General features: G+C 36.4%; 1 protein-coding gene across 1 annotated transcript in view; it reads left to right on the top strand.

The window, feature by feature from the left end:
* The window catches only part of LOC140147368 (polycystin-1-like protein 1), a 118,593-nt gene that overhangs the window by 43,732 nt on the left and 55,041 nt on the right, over window positions 1–19,820 (top strand). The window contains 14 exon segments of the mRNA XM_072169145.1: window positions 3,747–3,988; window positions 6,172–6,319; window positions 8,005–8,564; window positions 9,845–10,206; window positions 10,622–10,870; window positions 11,517–11,648; window positions 11,905–12,070; window positions 12,737–13,012; window positions 14,292–14,427; window positions 16,198–16,401; window positions 17,402–17,580; window positions 18,117–18,317; window positions 18,904–19,058; window positions 19,692–19,799. Of these exon segments, the coding sequence (XP_072025246.1) occupies window positions 3,747–3,988; window positions 6,172–6,319; window positions 8,005–8,564; window positions 9,845–10,206; window positions 10,622–10,870; window positions 11,517–11,648; window positions 11,905–12,070; window positions 12,737–13,012; window positions 14,292–14,427; window positions 16,198–16,401; window positions 17,402–17,580; window positions 18,117–18,317; window positions 18,904–19,058; window positions 19,692–19,799 (3,118 nt within the window).

The following is a 19,820-nucleotide window of genomic DNA, read 5'->3' as shown; positions in this document are numbered from 1 at the left end:
AATATACATAAATTACATAGAACTGTCATGTCAGTAAATGAACTGTCATCTCAAATGCACCGCATCCATGTGTAGAACATTCTTGAGATTTTCTTGATAATGCATCTGCATAAACCACATCATTATCCCAATAAAAACTTTGGATTTGGACACAGTCCTACTATGGTGGGCCTTTGATAGACTTACCTCAAAGCCTCAACGTTGCCTCTAACTTCTATCAACCCAACGTGTGGGAATTAATGTGTGTGATCACAGGTCCCACACTAGGATCCAAAACATTCTCATCTAATAGTGCACAGTTCTTTAACCCCAATACATTTGTACATTCATTGAATGACCTTTAAAAATTTGGGTGCAAAAACTCATACTCTGCAACTTGAGGTCAAATTTTGCACTATAATGGTGTAATTGAGGTTATTGGACTATGCTATTGGGATGAGGCCGTTGTGATCACAGGTCCATCATTCAACATGATCGTCTATAGATTGATTGGTTTAAAATGCCTTTAGTGAGTAATCTCCAATCAGTTAGCCTTTTGCTAACAAAAACCAGTGGTAATCCCTGTCTGATGACAGGTCACTAGTACATGGTTGCCAAGTTTGTTGACCTAGTAGGAAGACTTGAAAAGTGCAGGTCACCCTAGTGGTGGTAGGTGTGTCAAGTGCACTACTTTTTCAAATCAAGGAATCAAGTGCATATTTGGCTACTCAAGTTGAAATCCGTACACCCCCTATGCCTATGGAAGATATGACCTTAATCTTCCACACAGGGAGTGTAGATTTCAAATCACTAGGATCCACAACATGCTTATCTGTCAGGCCACACTTCTTTGATCCCAATACATTTGTACATTCATTGAATGGCCTTTGAAAAATTGAGTAAAAAACTCATACTCTGCAACATGAGGTCAAATTTTGTACTGTGATTGTTTAATTGAGGTTATTGAACTATGCCATTGGGATGAGGCTATTGTCATCCATAGTAAATGGATTCACCCATTCAGGTAACCCCATTTGAAATTCACACACCCTGTGTTGAAGATTTAGGTCAGGTCTTCCATAGGGGCCGGGGTGTATGGATTTCAACTGGAATAACTGATTCGCATCTGATGCTATTTGATGTGATCAGGCCACAGGATGCAAGTGTGAAGTGGCAAAAAATGGAGAGCAAAATAATTGTCAAAATTGCATCCTCTGTTCTTGTTGGAACAGATCATGCTATATATAATAGATTTGCCACACATTCAGATATGTACCACAGTATATGGTCGAATCCAACCAAAAGTGTACACGGCACGTTCAGGGCCATAACTTAAAAGTGTTAATCAATTGGCATTCGTTTTTGTATTGTGTTTATTCGCCTTAATCATACGCTTCGCGCCATATATAATAATACCCCCTTCTGTGAAAAACGTAGACACAGAGACCCTAAAACATGCTATTTTTACCCATTTTTTCAAAATATTTCTTAAAGTATTTTTAAAAACATCTAAATCAGTTATGAAAAGAAGTCATTGGATTGAATCTAAATTGATTTCCTGAAAGGTGTGTATTCAAAGATTGCCTGTTCAATTTTTCACATATTTGTACATAATTATGAATTTTTTGTGATAATTTTTTGAGTGGTATTTTTTTACATTACCTACAAATACAATTTTTCATAGCAGTAGATATATCTTTACAAAATGGAAATCACTAATAAATCATAATTTATACAAGCTTTGATATGTCCAATACTGAAATGCATTGCATTCGGACATCTTTATTATTTTGTTTAGCTGCCAGAAATTCTAAATGGCACAAAGGTAGGTTTGGTAAAAAATATGCATTACCTCCGAATACATGTTAAAAGCTGTGTCATTTCCACAAACTGAGAGAATAGTAAACAATAGTTAAGCAATAGGTGCAGGGTAATACACTCTTTATTTCTACCAAGTTTCAATAGCCTGCGTTTAAATATTTCTGAGATGTCAACAATAAAAGCAATTATTCGTAGGTAAATTTCGGTAACCGAATGTTACCTACGAATACAATTTGACATCATGACAGTATTGTGAAACACCGCCATTCATGCCAATGCCCATATTGGTACATAACGAAGGCCTGTATGTTTGCTATCAACTCATATGTCAATAAAAGTTGCGAATTCACATACATGCCCACCATACAAAACTGAATACGGCTTAATTGTTGAAAAATATGTACTGAAATAGACGACGGTCTGCTCATATGAAAGAAAAATCAGATTCGAAGAAGATTAGAAGGTATAAATACTTGGATTTGTCAACTGTCATGTGTGCTTCATTTTAAATGTTTACCGACCTTCTGGTTTCTGAGTAATTTGTGTCCAAATTGATTTATTCGAAGGTAACTTTTGACGTTTTCGCTAAGGTTACCTACGAATACCATGGAAAAAACGACTGTTCTCATTGTCTCATGATCTAGACAACACAGTGATGGACCCTGGTATAAAGCTAATTGTAGTTGCCCTCAAGCGAAAGGCCACAAGAGGCGTAACTGACTCCAAGATGGACTTCACAAGTCTGCAATAACGGTTTTAAGCAATTTGTGTGCAATTAAGCAAATTAAAGTCACTTTAGTGCCTTTGTTTCTTACTTCAATCCTCTTTTCAACGCTGTGAACCGACATTATTAATACATGATAGGGTCTAAAGTATCAATAAGCGCACATAAAGAAAATAATACATTCAAATTGCTTTATAAAATGAAGTTTTGATTGCGATATCAACCAAAAGTCTAATTCTTACCTACAAATACCGAAATGTTACTTACGAATACAACATAATACATGACATGTGTAATGAAGTGTCCCTACCAATGGAAATTAATTGTCAAAAACTTTAAGCGGTACCCCAGGACACTATTATTACCCATATACGGATTCATTCAACAATTATTTATTATGTAAAATGGCTGATTAACTACTTGTATATCAAAATGAAGTGGTCAAAATCTTGCTAAAAGCATCAAAAATTTTTTGATCTAAGGTAATAGCATTTATTCATTTGGACGTACCATCTGAAAGACATCTAAAACTACCATTTTATTAATTCATTACCATAATAGCAAAATTTAAACCTCTAAACTCAATATAGATATTGTTAAATCGCTCATGTTACCTACGAATACCGGGTTTCTTCACCTTTTCATTGTATAAAGCGTTAGGTGTATGCGTATAATTCCTAATATTCTTGAAAACATATATCCTACTCGTTCTTATACAATGTGTAAATTGATTCATACTCATTTGATAAATAAAATACAGAAACTTACCTAAACTTCATTTTCAAAAATAAATTAGCATAAATTGACTAAGATCATAATGATCGCGTTATAAAAATAAAACAAATATTTTCTGGTTGAGCTAGCATTTACCTGACACCCGTGGTCTACATTACACGAAAAAAAGCGTTAATGGGAATATTCCATTTGTTTTAGGTTGATTAGTATTGCGATAGTGAAAGCATCCTAGTGGTATTCGGATGCAACATTGGGTTTTGATTTCACTTTTACTATCACACGTCCTGGTTTTATTTTTCAAGATTAGTAATGGCACTTTTGGTTCCTATAAGGCCAATATGTCATCAATCAATGGGCAAAAGGAAAAAATTGTGGAGACATTTTTATTTAGGACTTTTATTTTTGGCCCGTGGACACTTTTGGTTGGATTCGACCATATGATTGCTGTCAAACATTTCATTTTACATCTTTTCCTTCATTATATCAGTTACAAAGTGAGCAACCAAGAAATTTGACCATCGATTATGGCGACTCCAGCAGCCCAGTGTTTTCTACCTCCACCTCTTCAACATTCAACTGGGCTCATAGCTACCTAACAACAGGAGTATACATTGTGACACTGAGACTTGAAAGTAACGGTGAAGAGGTGGTAGTTGTCTCTGCACTTTCAATCCAAGAGCGTTTGACATCGTTTACACTTGATGGTCCATCAATTAGCAAGTTCTTAAGGTATGTATTAGTGCTTTGTTTTAGTATGTATGTATGTAGGAATCACCCCCTGTGGAAAACATGACCTTGATCTTCCACACAGGGAATGTGGATTTCAAATGGGGTTACCTGAATGTGTCCATTTGAATTCTGTATCCCCTGTTTGGGAGATTAATTAAAATATAAGCCTGTCTTTCATAGGGGCAGGGGGTGTATGGATTTCAACTGGAATAATGGATTTCAACTGGAATAGCACATTAGTGACTTATTTAGTCTGATGTTCTGAATTTGTTAGAGTTACGATAAATCAGTACGTGTTCATGTGATCTGAATTATTCACATTCACTATAAGTGGAGCTTACAATAGGGATGTGCCCGGATACCTTCAACCCGGGGGAGTGGGATGAGCTAAATCAGGGGGACCGAGTGCCTGCAGTGTACCCCAAATAGGATGATTTTGCACGATTTCAAAGAAAACCCAGGGGCTGATGACTCCAAAGCTATCCCATGGGTATCCCACTGTGTTAAGTAAGTCAAACATAGGAGTTTGTAATGGATGAAACAAAGGTGTTTTCATTTGTGGGTGCTGTTCAAATAAGCAGAGAGAATGTACTGTCACTCACGACACCTTTCAAGTAATCTCCCTTCCCTGACATTTCTTAGTAGCTTGAGGCAAAAGGGCAGTGGGAAACACCTGAACTTTGGAAGGGATTCATCAAAGGCATTCAGAGGATGAGATGCAAATGCCAATGGTCCAGTAAATATTAAATAAAGTATGTTGCTTAAAGGCCCATTCAGTGATTTGCTCATCCGGATGATCATAAAAATCATCAAAATTCAGATTTTGGTACCTTTGTCATTGTCATAGATGTGCTAACATTAGCCTGTTTTAGTGGTTCAACCAAAACTGTGTATTTAAGACAAAATAAGACATTTACATGAATCTGTAATTTATATACTGACAGTATATAGATTGGCTACATGTATTTGAATGGGGCTTCAGCTTTGTAAACACTGATGTTTTCTTCATTTTTTGCCAACTTTTTCATTTCAAAAATACTAAATGACATTGACAATTTGAATGACTTATCCTTCACTTTTAAGCAATTTATAAACAATTTTTTTTTTTTTTTACACTTGCGCTGGGATCGCTGAATGGGACTTTAATTTTTAGAGCAAAGAACAGGTTGCCTTTTGGGTAGTTTATATAATAGATATTAATATTGCACTTTTTGGTACACTATTGAGAATGTATATTAGTTGTTATACTGCAAGCATTGTATTTCATATGATGGGATCAAACACTAGTGATAAGATAATGGGATATGCCCATTTGGCAAAAAAATGTTCAAAATTGTGTTTTATTTTTATAGTGTCAGGAGAATGAAATTTTCAACATCAATTAATGTAAGCGTCAATTTGAAGGTTGAACCTACCCACCTCAAAGCCTCTGCAAATTATTGATGTCGGTTCGATGAGGTCATACTTTTGTTGACCTCAAGTCCAAATTATTTTAATTACGATTTTCAGTGTAATGTATGTTGTTATAATGTACAATGATGAATATAGCAATTGATTTTTTCAATAAAAAAACTCATTTTGCTGACATGTATACTTGACATGATTTGATCCAATCAAACCAATGTAAGCAATAATGATATTGAGATGTAAGCAAAAATACATGAACATATAAACAATCATGAGAATTTTCCTGCCCAAGCAGGAATTCCTGCTTTTTGGTTGTCCAAATTTTTATTTAATTTTATCCCATTTTGGAGAATTTTTGCCACATTTTACGCAATTTTCCTGCTTTTTCAGAATTTTCCTGTTTTGTTATGGAAATCTATTCTCATGCCTGTATAAAAAGTTCATAAAGTGCAGTCAGAGATCAAATTTCAACATTAGGACCAGGGGTAGTGTTTAAGGGGTCTTGGGGTCCAGGACTCCTTGATTTGGCAGGTCCCTGTGATTTGGACGCCTTAATTTTGTACATCTGTGTAGAATTAGATGCCTGGACCCCTTTATTTGCCAATTTGGACCCCTGGACTCAGCAGGTCACCGCTAACCCTGATTAGGACCTGTGCAAGTTAGAAGTGGTAATAACTCAATTGTCAAACTTTGCAACTTTGGTATGAATGGATCGGACCATGTCACACATGTAGCACTCATTTTGTTTGTTTCTTTGTTTGTTCACCTTTTTATAGGCCAGTAGCTCATCAGATATGGGAAGTGATTCCTCAATCTGGTAGTGACATCCTGTATTCATGGCATGTTACTAAGGTAACAAGTACTGATGGGAGCTCAGGACATGATGTTATTACCTCAATGGACAAAGCTGCAAATCAGACAAAGGTATGTAGAAATGAAGATGATGCATTTGACGGACTAAGTTGGTGTAGATGTACTTGAATTAATACAAGCTGTATCAAAATGTTCGGTACCCATCAGTTTTCATTGATAATGGATGAGTCTGACAAAATTCAACATAAGATCCAAATAGTTTGTAGATTTATTGTGTAACAAGTCACGAACTATACATTCTGGATATTTAAAGAGTATCCAATATGGCATTTGGAAGAGGCAGGCTTTTCAATCAACATCAAAATTAATGGGCACTGATCATTTTGATACGTACTGTAATGTTTAACAATATCATTTCACAGACATTGAATCATACTGTTCTAAGTAGTCTTTATGGCAAATAATATTGCAAAAAGGAGTCCAAAACAGGAGTTAATTGTCAGATGTCATGCAAATTAGGGGTTCACCAAATTCTAGTTAACGCGGCTGTGTACTCTAGACATTGTTTCTTTCGCGAAATTGAGCTTTTTTGAAATGTATTTACTTTGTTATGTTTTTTTATAAATACAAGGAAAGAAAATCCGGATTTGTTAACTCCAACTGCTCTATTTTATGGATTTTATTTCACTATTTCACTCGTTTCCGCAATTTAAAAGGAAAGAAAATCTTTGTTGTACCATCAGGTACACGACAGCGACAACGCATCGCATTTTGTAGCCGCGCACTCTGTTACCGCACAGATACGCTACGCATACGCATAGCGCTTATCTGCATCTTGCGCGCATCTTATGGAAGCACAGGAAGCACAAAAACCTAGCGGTCAAATGGCTCCGTTTTAGCTGATAAAATGTGAATTTTTTCAAGTTCTTTCCCCTGATTTAAACATCAAGATATAAATAGATTTCGCCCAAACTTCTCAAGGAGCTGTAGATTTACCAGATGTTCACGTAATGTAAGGTAGAAAAACGAGAACTGACGCATTCTCCTATGAGCTTCGATCTAAGTGCAAAATGTGACCACTTTATACTTCAACGGCCTTTATTTCAATGTTCATTTTCTCGGTAAAATGACGATTTAGGTACACGATAACTCAATAAATACAGCATCTACCGGTAGGCAATTATGCTCATCATAAAAAGCATGATCGACTTACGAAACGGTTTTCTCATTTTTTTATATTTTGGTCTATTTTCGATTTTAGGCATCATTTTGTGCAAATAAGCGTTTGTGAATTTTAAAAAGTTCATTTTGACGCCATATATGGTCAATATCTTAAAAAATAAGGCCAATATCAAAAAACTAAAAAAAAACGTTTTTTTAAATGGTCCCTCAAGATTAAGAAAAAACAAAACAACATTTTTTGGAAAGAGTGTTTTTTTGTTATGATGTACCGAACAAAAATTGCCAAAAATCCACTTTTTTGTGATTTTCTTCATAATTGTTGTTTTTACACCAAATCTGTATTTATACTGAGATTCATTGATGTCTTGCCTTTATAAAAATGTATACTTTTATATGTCTTGCGTGAATAATTACAAAGTTACGGCACTTTTACTACATGCATGTCTGAGAGTACACAGCTGCCTTAATAATGTACTAATATTGCTTATGTTTAGAGGTCAACATTAAATAAATATGATTGGCATTCAACATATTTTGTAAATCGTAATTTTTATGCTGTTAAGAAATAAAATACACAAATAAGTAAATACTACTTTTTGATTTGACTGTTTCAGCTACCACTCTCATTTCACTCTTACGGTGATTACAACATCACAGTCATTGCCAGTAATGCATTGTCTAGGTCCTCTGTAACCATGGTAACAACGCTTCAGGAAGCCATTGTCAATGTTATTGTAAACTTTCCACCAATGCTCATTGGCACCCCATTTGGCGAGTTGGAGATCATCGTTGATAGTGGCAACTCACTAAAATTTGATATCGATTTTGGTGATGGAAGTATGTTACACATTACCCAGCTTGAGGCATCGCTGTCCCGCTCCGAAATTATCCTTACAAGGCTGACTCCAACATTGAGCAAATACTCCATCAGGAAAACATACACTGCATTGGGAGAATATCACTGTACAGTTAGGGTGTACAACTTTGTGTCTGAAGTCTCCGCTACAGTCGTAACACAGGTGGAGGAGAGGATATCAGGATTACAGCTAACATCAGAGAGTAGTGCTGTGATGCGTACTGGGGAAGAGGTGGTGATGATAGCTACCATTGATTCTGGTAATGATGTGATATTTGAATGGTTCTTTGATGGTCAAGGGACTCCGGAGGTAGAGAAGTAAGTAACTAATGTTGTATATATCAATGGCTCAGTGCAATATTGCTGCATCTCAATAATATTTTGACCACTTGAGAAAAATGTATTGAAATAATCCTGCCTTCATAGCTTTGTATATAAGGCTATGTTTCACTGAACTGTGACTTTATCGGTGTTGGTAATGGAGTCTTTTTTTGTCACTGGAAAGCCCATTATTTTCTGAAAATGTTGCTACCAAATTTTTATCAAAAATTGAGATAAGGCAGTATGGCAGTTATACATGGCAGCTATTGCACTTACCAACTTCTGGCACTGAGCAGTCCATATGTGTTTTGCATTTACAATACGGGGTTGCTTTTGAATTAATGAGGGGAAAGGAGTTAGAAACCTTTTGCTTTTGTTCATTAGTTTTGAAGATAAATTGTTGCATGAAGGGAAAACAAAAATTGCATTTTTAAATATTATAGTATAAGCAATACCTTTTAGTTCTGTTTAATTTAGCAGTGTTTTATAAGTCTAGAATCAAGTATGAACAGTTTCATTAAAAAACTTGGCAGACAAATGATTTCTGGAATTATGTTTAGTTTCAGTCTAGTTGTATTTGTGTTTACATAAATATATGATTACAGTGTGGTACAAAACTTCACATAGTAGTTGTGAGGCTCCTATTTATACTTCAGTTATCATAACAATTGAGTGGGTATTTTGCTGATAATGTAATCTTTGTGTTTTGTTCTGTAACATTTTGAAATTGAAGCTGGTGGTTGCATTGAAGCCATGTGATTTGCTCCACAGCAATGCCCTCAATTTTTCTTGAATTTATGGTGTAACAAAATATTGTGTGAAAGACTAAGCCGGAAGTGCGTTAATTACTTTAAAATTTATAAATCCAAAATTTATTTATTATTATTATTTAAAATTTAAGTTTTTATAATAAATCCGGAGATCTCCGGTTTTATTCCGGAGATAGCTGACACGTCTTATGCATGTGTATCATTGAATCAGTGATGTATAAATTGTGTGTATATCGCTAGTCATCGTATGTCTTATTTATACGTCCCAGCTGTGTGAAGCTCAATGACAATTGGCGAGCTAATGCATGCATAGACGATAATTATCATCATGATTGTAGGCGCTGGAATGAAATAGCAATTTTCTTTGTTTTACATCATTTGTTGGCTCAAAATTAAAAGGGGAAATAACATGATCAGTGAAAACTAGCATGTTGTGGAAAACACATTTAAGAATCTATTCTTTATTGAAATCTCACATTACTGCTTTAAATTTTACTTACCAAACAGTTTTCACAACAAGAGCATAGCCACGTACAGATTCTACGATCCAGGCAACTTTATCGTCAGAGTGTCTGTCAGCAATCATCTTCAGCAGGCACCACTAGTAGCTTTCCATTCTGAACCTTTCATCGTCCAAACACCTCTGATTCCGGCCACTCTGGACATTCAAGTCAACGGTCAGTTAACAGGTGCACCATTGCAGGTCTTACCATCAGGAACAGCTACCTTTCCAGTAGAATTTCTAGCTTCATGTGTGGGATCTCATGTGGTGTTTGAGTTTGATTATGGAGATGGAACGACAGAGGTGATATCTAGTCATTCAGAAAATGAATTTTCTAATGGATACAGTAACCATGTTTACACTCAAGGTAAGAATTTAGTAAGATTCAATTATTTTGTAGGGAGTGAGAGATACTGCCTGAATACCAAACATTTTTTGTCATGATATTTTTTTCAATAGTTGGAATGTCAGTGGATAGACTTAGAACCATTAGTTTGATATCATTTGAAGTCCCCATGCAGTCTTTATGTATTGGGCTATCCCAGTTGAAATCCATACACCCCCTGTGGAAGACATAACCTTGATCTTCCACACAGGGTGTGTGAATTTCAAATGGGGTTACCGGAATGGGTGACTCCATTTGAAATCAACACTTCCATGGGGGTGTATGGATTTCAACCGCAATATTTCTTTCAAAGAACGATGCCTGCAACATTATCAGATGGTTCAAACTATGCAGATTCCATATTATGTAAAATGATTATTTTCTTATACCATTACAGAGGGAATTTACATCATCTCGGTACAGGCTTACAATAACTACGGGAATGCATCAAAGACACTCTCCAATCCATTCTATGTGCAAATTGCTCCTGTGTTTCGCCATTGGTGTCCTATCTTGCCTTGCAATAATATTGGACATGTTGCATACAAAATAGGACAATATAGTAACTTTACTGTGCAGCTGGAGCGAGGGAGTCATGTGTATTATAATTGGTCTATGGGTGATCAGACAGACTACTTAATGCATGGTAAGCTAATATGATATAGCACAATTATGTCATAGGGAAAGGAAATTTACTAGTAATGTTGGTTGTAGCATTAGTTATGCAGATGTAGATGTGATGGCCTGAAACCCTAAGATCACTCGATCAATCGAAGGGCAATTATAGTCTGTGACGTCATCCGCACAGTGCATCCACTCCTTGCAACTAGATTGTTGTAAATGAAGAAAGATTGCATCAGATTGCCTGCAAATAAGGACACACACAATATTTTCAACTCTAAACTGTGAACTTACCTGCGATCGTCCTTGGTCGCAAACTGCTGCAATAGACCTCAAATGCATTGTAATTGTATTTGAGCGATACTTACTCAAAATTGCGGACCATATGTGTAAAAAATATAGTCAACAGTTGATGGCTTAAATTCCATTTTGCATCATACACAAAAAAAATCTGCCATTTTAGTCCATGGTTAGGCAATGAAAAGACCATACACACGTCCACGGCTAGCAGGGTTTGAAACTAAAAAAGTCACCGGACAACCAAAAATAATGATTCGGTTGTCTGCTGGACAACCATAAATCTGTAGCCAAATGTCTTTTGAAATGTTATTGAACTTGGATGTAAGTTTTTGCGATGTAATTAATCTTGTTGATATTGTTATACTTTGCAGGTAAATCAGTGAGTCACAAGTACTTGTCAGCTGGACGATTCTATGTCAGTGTGGTTGGGTATAACCAGGTGGGCAGTACTGAAGTGTATGGTCCACAAAGGGTGCTTGTACATGTGCAAGAACAGGTTCAAAGTAAGTGATTCAAAATAACAATAGATTTTGTAAAGAATTGAATGTGTTTAGCAGATGTGATGCTTAATTAAAAGCCTTGACCTCACTGCAAAATCATGTCCCCAAAAGTATGTGATAGCAGATATATTCCTCAACCATATCAGCTATTTAAAATACCAAAAACAATTCAGTTCCCAACAATACAGTTCTTTCAGGGACACCCTGTACCACCCTATCAAATTGTAACCAGTACTCTTTCATCTATCCATAACCTCAGGTGTGGAAATACAGGTGGCTCAGCTGCTGAACCAACTTGGTACCAGGATTGAATTTCAGGCTATAGGGGGTGATGGTGCCACTGAATTTGTTTGGGACATGGGTGATGGTAAAACAAGGACCAGAAATAGCCCGGATCATGACTACACCTATCATCTTTCTGGAACGTAAGTTGTCTTTGATATTGTATTAACCCCTGAGCACTACCTGCCGATCTAACATTGCCTCTGATTGGTCAATTACATGATTTCTTCACTTGAATCACCAATCAGAATGGAGCTTTGCAAATAATTCACCCAAATTTTTTTTGCATGGTGAAATTATTCTAACATTGCCTCTGATTGGTCAATTACATGATTTCTTCACTTGAATCACAAATCAGAATGGAGCTTTACAAATAATTCACCCAAATTTTTTTTGCATGGTGAAATTATTCTAACAATGTTGCTGATTGGCCCAATTGATAATGAAAACTTCTTTTTGGCCAATCGGCAGGTAGTTCTCATGGGGTTAAGCAAAATTGCAATCACGTCTTGCCAAATTGTTACATTGCACACCTGATTCACTAGTTTGTCTATTAGTGTTTTTCTATTGATAAAATACTTATGTGTAATGATGTGGACAATGCCTATAAAAGTTTTCATGACATGTTTGGCCAAGTTTGTAATTTGCATTGTCCTGTGAAAGAAAAGAGGATAAAGGGATCACTTCCTGAGTGGATTACAAGTGATTATATAAAGCTTTCTAAAGATAGGGATCATTACTTATTTTCACCCCGAACACGAGGTACAGCTTCCTTCTTCCTCGATTAAAATCTTGATATTTTCTCACAGGTATGCAGTGACGGTGATGGCTAAAAACTTTGTGAGTAATGCAACATCAGAACCAGTGGAGCTGTTGATACAAGAGCCCATTGATAGGATATCAGTGATCCTAGAGGGAACCAGTGAGGCCATATCAAGGAGCTGTTGTAGTGCCTTGGTTGGACAGTTGATTGAAATGAGTATAGGCCATTATGGTGGTAGTCATATGTTCTTAGAGTGGGATTTTGGCGATGGTAGTGATGAGGTGTCCGGTACGGATCTCGTGGTCCATCATGCTTATAACAGGTGAGTCTATAGTCTACTCTAGTAGACCATGTTAATTTATCATCCCTCTAGTCCCTCTGACCATGGAAAATCCACCAATCTTGTTCTGATCCAACAGCTAGCTATCCAGTGGCAGGGCAGTCACTGGGGATGTGTTGTGTTTTATGCATGGAATAGTATGAATTGTTTATCAAAAGGAGAATGCAAAGCAGTCTAGTAACTTACTAGACTGCCTCCAGACTTACTAGTAGTAAGTCTGGAGAGGGGCTGGTTCTTTTACAAGAGTGGAAGGAAATGTAAAATATTGTTAACCTCAGTTAAGAGATTTGTGAGCAGTGTGTTACAAGATGCATGTAAGGTTACAAAGGTTGCCACATTTTGAGTAGAAAAAATCACTTGCTGCAGGAAATAGGGGAGGAATAACTCTTATACTCTGATCAGCTCGTAATCGGTGGGACTCATAACATCATGGATTGATATTTAGTTTGATCAGCTCGTAGTTGGCGGGCCTTATAATGTAACAGATTAATATTTATATTTCGAGAATGGTCTTGTGACCTCTCGCCAGAAACATCACAAATTATTCTGTAAGTCCTATACGTTGTCTATTTTCACGCACAATATAGACCAGACAGGTGAACTATATCACTCTTAACGTGGGTCTTCTATTCAGCGTAGTGGTGAAAGCCTAACAATTTCCACCGATTATGAGCTGATCAAACTATAGAATAGCATACCAGCAGCTTGGCATGCCACCTACCCGAACCGCACTTTGTGTATTGCTTGACTGATGCACGCTTTTGTGAATTTACGCAGGAGTGAGTTGGGACTTTATCGGCGCGTAAAGCAACAAAAAAACTAATAATAATCGCCTATTACAGGCTGATCATAGTATAGAAAAACTTATTAAGAAGACAGGCAAGTTTTAGTAAAGTGACTTTTAAGGTGTCATTTTAAGGGTAAGCTTTAAAGTAGCTGCTGCAAATCATTCACATTATATGGGCAATGTAGTGTGCAAGTGTATAAATGAGAAGATGGGAGGTTTGATTTCCTGAAAGTCATGCAAAGGTGCAAAATATATTCATATGTAAGGGCCACCTAAAAACAAGCCTGCATATACGAAGATTGAGGAATCATAAAATTACCCTGAAGATGACAATGAGTTTAATTAGCAAGTTAAATCTAAGATGGAACACAAGTGAGACAACCATTAGTTAGCATATTATACAGTGTCTCAATAAAAATAGGCATTTTTTACTGTTATAAAACAAATTTAATTTTATTGTTGACATTATTTCAGAACTGGAGAGTTTACAGTGTCAGTATTTGCATCTAATGCTCTCAACAATGGTACAGCTTCTAAACATGTGTTCATATTGAAGGACGAGCTGTGTTATCCACCTCCTTTGAGTATAGTTGGAGGAGAGCAACGAAAGGTAATTTTGATCAATTTATTATGTTTCACACTTTACATACATATGTACATTCTACAAAATTTATAAAGCGCTTTTCCAAAAAGTTACATAGCACTGGTAGCAAACACAAAGGAGCACAGATAATATAAACAAGCAAGAATAGAAATACACTAAGCCAAAAAAGAAACTTATAATTTTTCACAAGGTCATATCTTAAAATCCTCTCCATAAAAATGAATAAAAATTGCACACAGGATTACTTCAATACTCTACTCTAAACACTGGTCAGTAACCAAACAGTAATCCAACTGACACAACAGCAAAATACACTGACATGCAACACCTTTCTGGACCACATTCACAGCGCAACAGATTTCTTTGGCTGGGTTCCAATTATTCGCCTGTACATGAACAAAAATTACACACAGGATTATTTCAATACTCTTCTCTAAACACATGTCAGTAACCAAGCAGTTGTCCAACTGACACAACAGTAAAATGCACTTACACGGAACAGCTTCCAGGATCACATTCACAGGCGAATAATTGGAACACAGCCAAAGAAATCTGTTGCGCTGTGAATGTGGTCCAAGAAGGTGTTGCATATCAGTACATTTTGCTGTTGTGTCAGTTGGACAACTGCATAGTTACTGACACGTGTTTAGAGTACAGTATTGAGGCAATCTTGTGTGTAATTTTGGTTAATTTTGATAGACAGGATTTTAAGTTATGACCTTGTGAAAAATTTTAAGTTTCTTTTTTGGCTTAGTGTATATAGAATGGTGACATCTCTTGTGAAGTACAAAAGTGTTATGAAACAAAATCAAAACTATTATTGCAGATAAAATTGGGATTTCAGCTGGGTTTTGAAACTGTTTATGTTTGGGGCATTTCTGATTGTTGTGGTAGGAAGCCTATTCCATGATTGAGCAGCAGCAATAGAAAAAAGCCATGTTCCCTGCTCGTTTTCTGGACGATGGCATTTCTAAAGTGACCAAGATAATGAATGAGTAGAAACAGAGTCTGGTCATGATCTTATTATAAGACACGCATCAGTGCAATGAGGGCACGGTCCATTGAGTAATTTAAACACATAGAGAAGACTATTAAATGCAATTCTCTTTGAGACATGGGAGTCAGTAGTGTAGTTGATCAAGAAGTGGAGTATTGTGAGCAGAGTATTGTGAGCAGAGCATGGTTGCTGATATACTAACCAATCACACTTGTTTTGCAGCTTTCGGGAGTCATTTTTAAAAGAGTTTTCTTGGACTTGGGAGATGCCATTTAGAAGGATATTACAATAGTCCAGTTTACAAACAATAAGCTCTTCTAATTCATGATATTCCTTCTGGAAAACATGTTGTTAAAATCAGACAATTCAACTACATTTATTGATTGTTTTTGTTGGGAATAGAACATGTAAATCACCTGATACAGATGTGCAGGGCCAGATTGACCTTTTGGTGGACCCTGGGCCAGACCAAAATTTGGAGGCCCCAAACTCCTATTACTAAGACATTTGAACCTGAAGCATGTGAAAAATGTCAATTTTAGATTATTTTGGCCCAAAATGAAGGTGGATTTCACTATGTAAAGGGCCAGTGCGCATGAAGCGTGCAAAATTTTACCATATACCACCATATACAAGACAATTTTTGGGGCCCTCAAATTTTGGGGGCCCTGCCCGGGCCCATCTGGCCCAATGGTAAATTTGGCCCTGCAGATGTGGTCAGAACAGCAGAAAGAAAAAAGGGTATATCTTCACTAACACTTTTTGTCGTCTCTTTTCAGGCCAACTTTTCTGACAACATTCGTGTTGAGATATCCGTAAGCTTAGTATGCGAATCCTCAGATGTAATAACATATCTATGGACTCTGAAAGACTCTAATGGATCCGATGTATCATCAAGTCCATCCTGGGCATCACTGGACCAACGGACTGCTTTTATTAGGCACAACAAGTTACCATATGGCTCATATACCCTTTATCTGAAGGTAAGGTACCACTTAAGAAATTATTAGAGAAAAAAAATGAGATATACTATTTTTGTGTGTAATGCTTAGGGCCAGGATGTCCCTAAATGTTTAGGGCCAGGATGTCCCTATGCAATTTGTACCTAATAATGTGACGTTTCCATGGTATTGTGACATTTTACTTGGCTGATAACATGATTACGATTACAATACCTTTTCCTGAACTTGCTTAACAAAAGATCTATCTTTGCTTTTTACTTTAGATTAAAAAAAAATAGATGTTATATTTTAATTGTGGATGCTAACATGTCTTTTAAAAGAATGACAGTCAGTGGCAGGGGGATGGGGAAATACCCAGAACTCTCCCCCCAGTTTCCCCCATTAAAAACTCAAAAATACGAAAATGTCCACTTCTTGCAGCAATTTTGGGCAAAATTAGTTGATTTTGCCCCCCATTCCCTAACCCCCCAAAAAAAAAAAAAAATTCCTGGTGCTGTCACTGATGGCAGTACTAATCATTGGGTTATTCCAGTTCAAATCCATACCCCCTATGCGAGACATGACCTTATTCTCCCACACAAGGGGTGAAGATTTCAAATAGAGTCACCCATTCAGGTAACCCCATTTGAAATTCACATTCCCTGTGCGGAAGATTAGGAAGATGTCTTCCATTTGAGGGTGTATGGATTTCAACTGGAAGAGCCCATTTTGAGTGTCTATGGTATGGACACACAATTGGTTGTTTGCATCACATACTGTCATTTTCTCAAAAGGCTGCCTTGTGTGATTTATTCATTATTGTCATCTAATTGTGATAAGATGCACTGTAAAATTTACTTTATATTAATTTTGAGGTATGACAATATTATTACAATCTTATATGTTCATTCATAAAAGAAAGAAACATTCTGAAATATAAAATAACAATATGAAATGCAAATATGATAATGAAAATCACAAAAGGCAGCCTTTTGAGATATGACGGTAAGTGATGCAGATGACAAATTCTTTTTTACTTCAGGGTACAATGAATGGCACCATAGTATATTCAGAAGACAGCATTAGTCTCGTCATTACGCCAACTCCGCTAGTGGCTCACATAGAGGGCGGTACAACCAGAGTTGTGGGTAATAATACCATGGTTACACTTGATGGCAGTAAGTCTTATGATCTTGATTACCCTGAGGATCCAAACTTCAAGTAAGTAGATGTTTGAAGAATTTATGGCATTATGGCAAACAAGAATTGATCTAGAAATTTCTTGCAGATTAATTCGTTTAGCTAAAATATCGTGAAATTTGAATTATGTTCTGGTGCACCAGAACGAAATTACAACACATTGTCTATGGAGCAGTGTAATACACATAATCATGCATAACTCGTAGGCAAAGTTGGAATCAACTGAAATATTGGGAATAAACTTTTTTTGTGGATATCTACTGAAAAATGTCGTAAAAAGAGGATGTTAGGATCACAAAATACTCCTTTAATACTCAAAATGTTGATATGTCATTGATCTTTATCAGTTTAATATTGTTCCAACTTACTGTTGTCGATACTTTATCTTTGGTTGCATTAGAATGAGCTGAAGTGGACTATATTTTACTCATGGCCTAATAGTGATAAGAATTTTGATCGATTTTGAATACAATTTTTGCCCATTTATCTGATTTCTAAATCATGACGTCAGATATTTAACGATTTCTAATGACCCACTCCCAATTGACATTCCACAGGTACAATTGGACATGCTACCAGCTAGTAACCCCGACACGGTCTTGCTTCTTATCTACCGGTGAACGTATTGCACTGAATACAACCAGTAATAGATTAGTCTTTCACACAGACTTGTTGCTGTTAAATGAGACATCAGACTTTGTGTTTGTTCTAGAAGTTGGCAAAGAAGGGCGTCAAAGTGTGCAGGCGTCACAAGTACTGTATATCTGAGACCAGAATCCTGTCAAGTAAGCAGAATTATAAACCATGATCCAAAAAAATTGAAATTGAAATGATGAAAAATATGCCAAAATGATAAAATGGGTGCATACACTAATTTACTCATTCGGAATTCAGTTTTTTTTGTATCTTTGTTAGTACCATAGATGTGCTAACCTAGCCTGCTAGTGGTTAAGCCAAAAGCTGTGTGTTAATGACAAAATATAGGACATTTTATGTGAAACTGTACTATATACAAGTATCTATAATAGAGAAATTTGCTACATGTACATGTATGTGAACGGGCTTTCAACTGTGTCAATACTGCTGTTTCCCTTGTTTATTTGCCAATTTTTTTCATTTCAGACAATTTGAATGACTTGTTTTCTTGTAAGCAATTTATATGCAATTTAAATTGTATGCAATTTAAATGGGATCACTGCATGGGCTTTGAACTGAGCAACAAGAATATCACTTGAACCAAGTATTCAAGGGACTTCCTTAGGTACTGAGCAAACAAGTAATGGTAATAACAAAATTGCACCAACATTAATTTCTGTGTGTTTATTTGCTTGTTTTCCCTGACAGCATCATGATGGAGTGTACATCGTGTGTGAATGGCATTGTTAACAGGAATGACCTACTGACCCTGAATGCAGTGTGCAGTGATTGCAGTGTAAATGCAACCTATACATGGACGTTATACAGGATCAGAGATGGGGCAGAAGCAAGAGACTACAATTGTAAGTGGATTGTTAAAATCTAATTTGGAACTGAACAATTTTCGGTAAATCCCACAAGTCTTTGCGGGTACACCTGAGATGTTGTCATCTGTGCCGACGCACATCGTTTATCGAACATCATTACTGCGCATTACAAGTCAGCATGACGTCGAATGACGACATCTCAGGTGTACTTGCAAAGGCTTATGGGATTTACCGAAAAGAACAATTGATGCGAGGAGACATGTGAAATCAAACTGCCAGGCAACCCTGATAAATTTTCCTTAAAAACTTGAGCCAATTAGATCAACTTGAAGCTTAACTGGCTTGAATATAGCTGGAGTTCTCCAAAAAGGACTGGTGTTCAATTATGATTAATTATTAGTGTTCACGGAAAGTTGACCAACTTTATTATAGATGCAAATTGTGTTATGTAATAAAAAGAAAAAGCTGAACATTAGATCCTCACATTGTTAGTCTGTTCTGGTAAGAAAAAGCAAGGTACTCCAACTTATCCAACAAGTATATCCTGTATCATTTATTGGTTCATGTTGTGGTTTCTATATACTCATAACTTTGGTTGTGCAAACACTATTGTTTATAGGGCTTGGTGTTTAGCTTCAACTGATTTGGTATCATCATTTTTTGTTTCAGATCATTGTGAGCTTACAGGAAACCCCAATCTGATTCCAGAGCTGCCAATGCAACCTGTAACAACACGCACACCTGTGATAACAAATGTTACTAACAAGATAGATGAAGGTAGGCCAAGAATATTGAACC

The sequence above is a fragment of the Amphiura filiformis genome, chromosome 3 (genome assembly GCF_039555335.1).
Source record: "Amphiura filiformis chromosome 3, Afil_fr2py, whole genome shotgun sequence".
Classification (NCBI taxonomy): domain Eukaryota; kingdom Metazoa; phylum Echinodermata; class Ophiuroidea; order Amphilepidida; family Amphiuridae; genus Amphiura; species Amphiura filiformis.
This window is presented reverse-complemented; position numbering and strand designations above follow the sequence as displayed.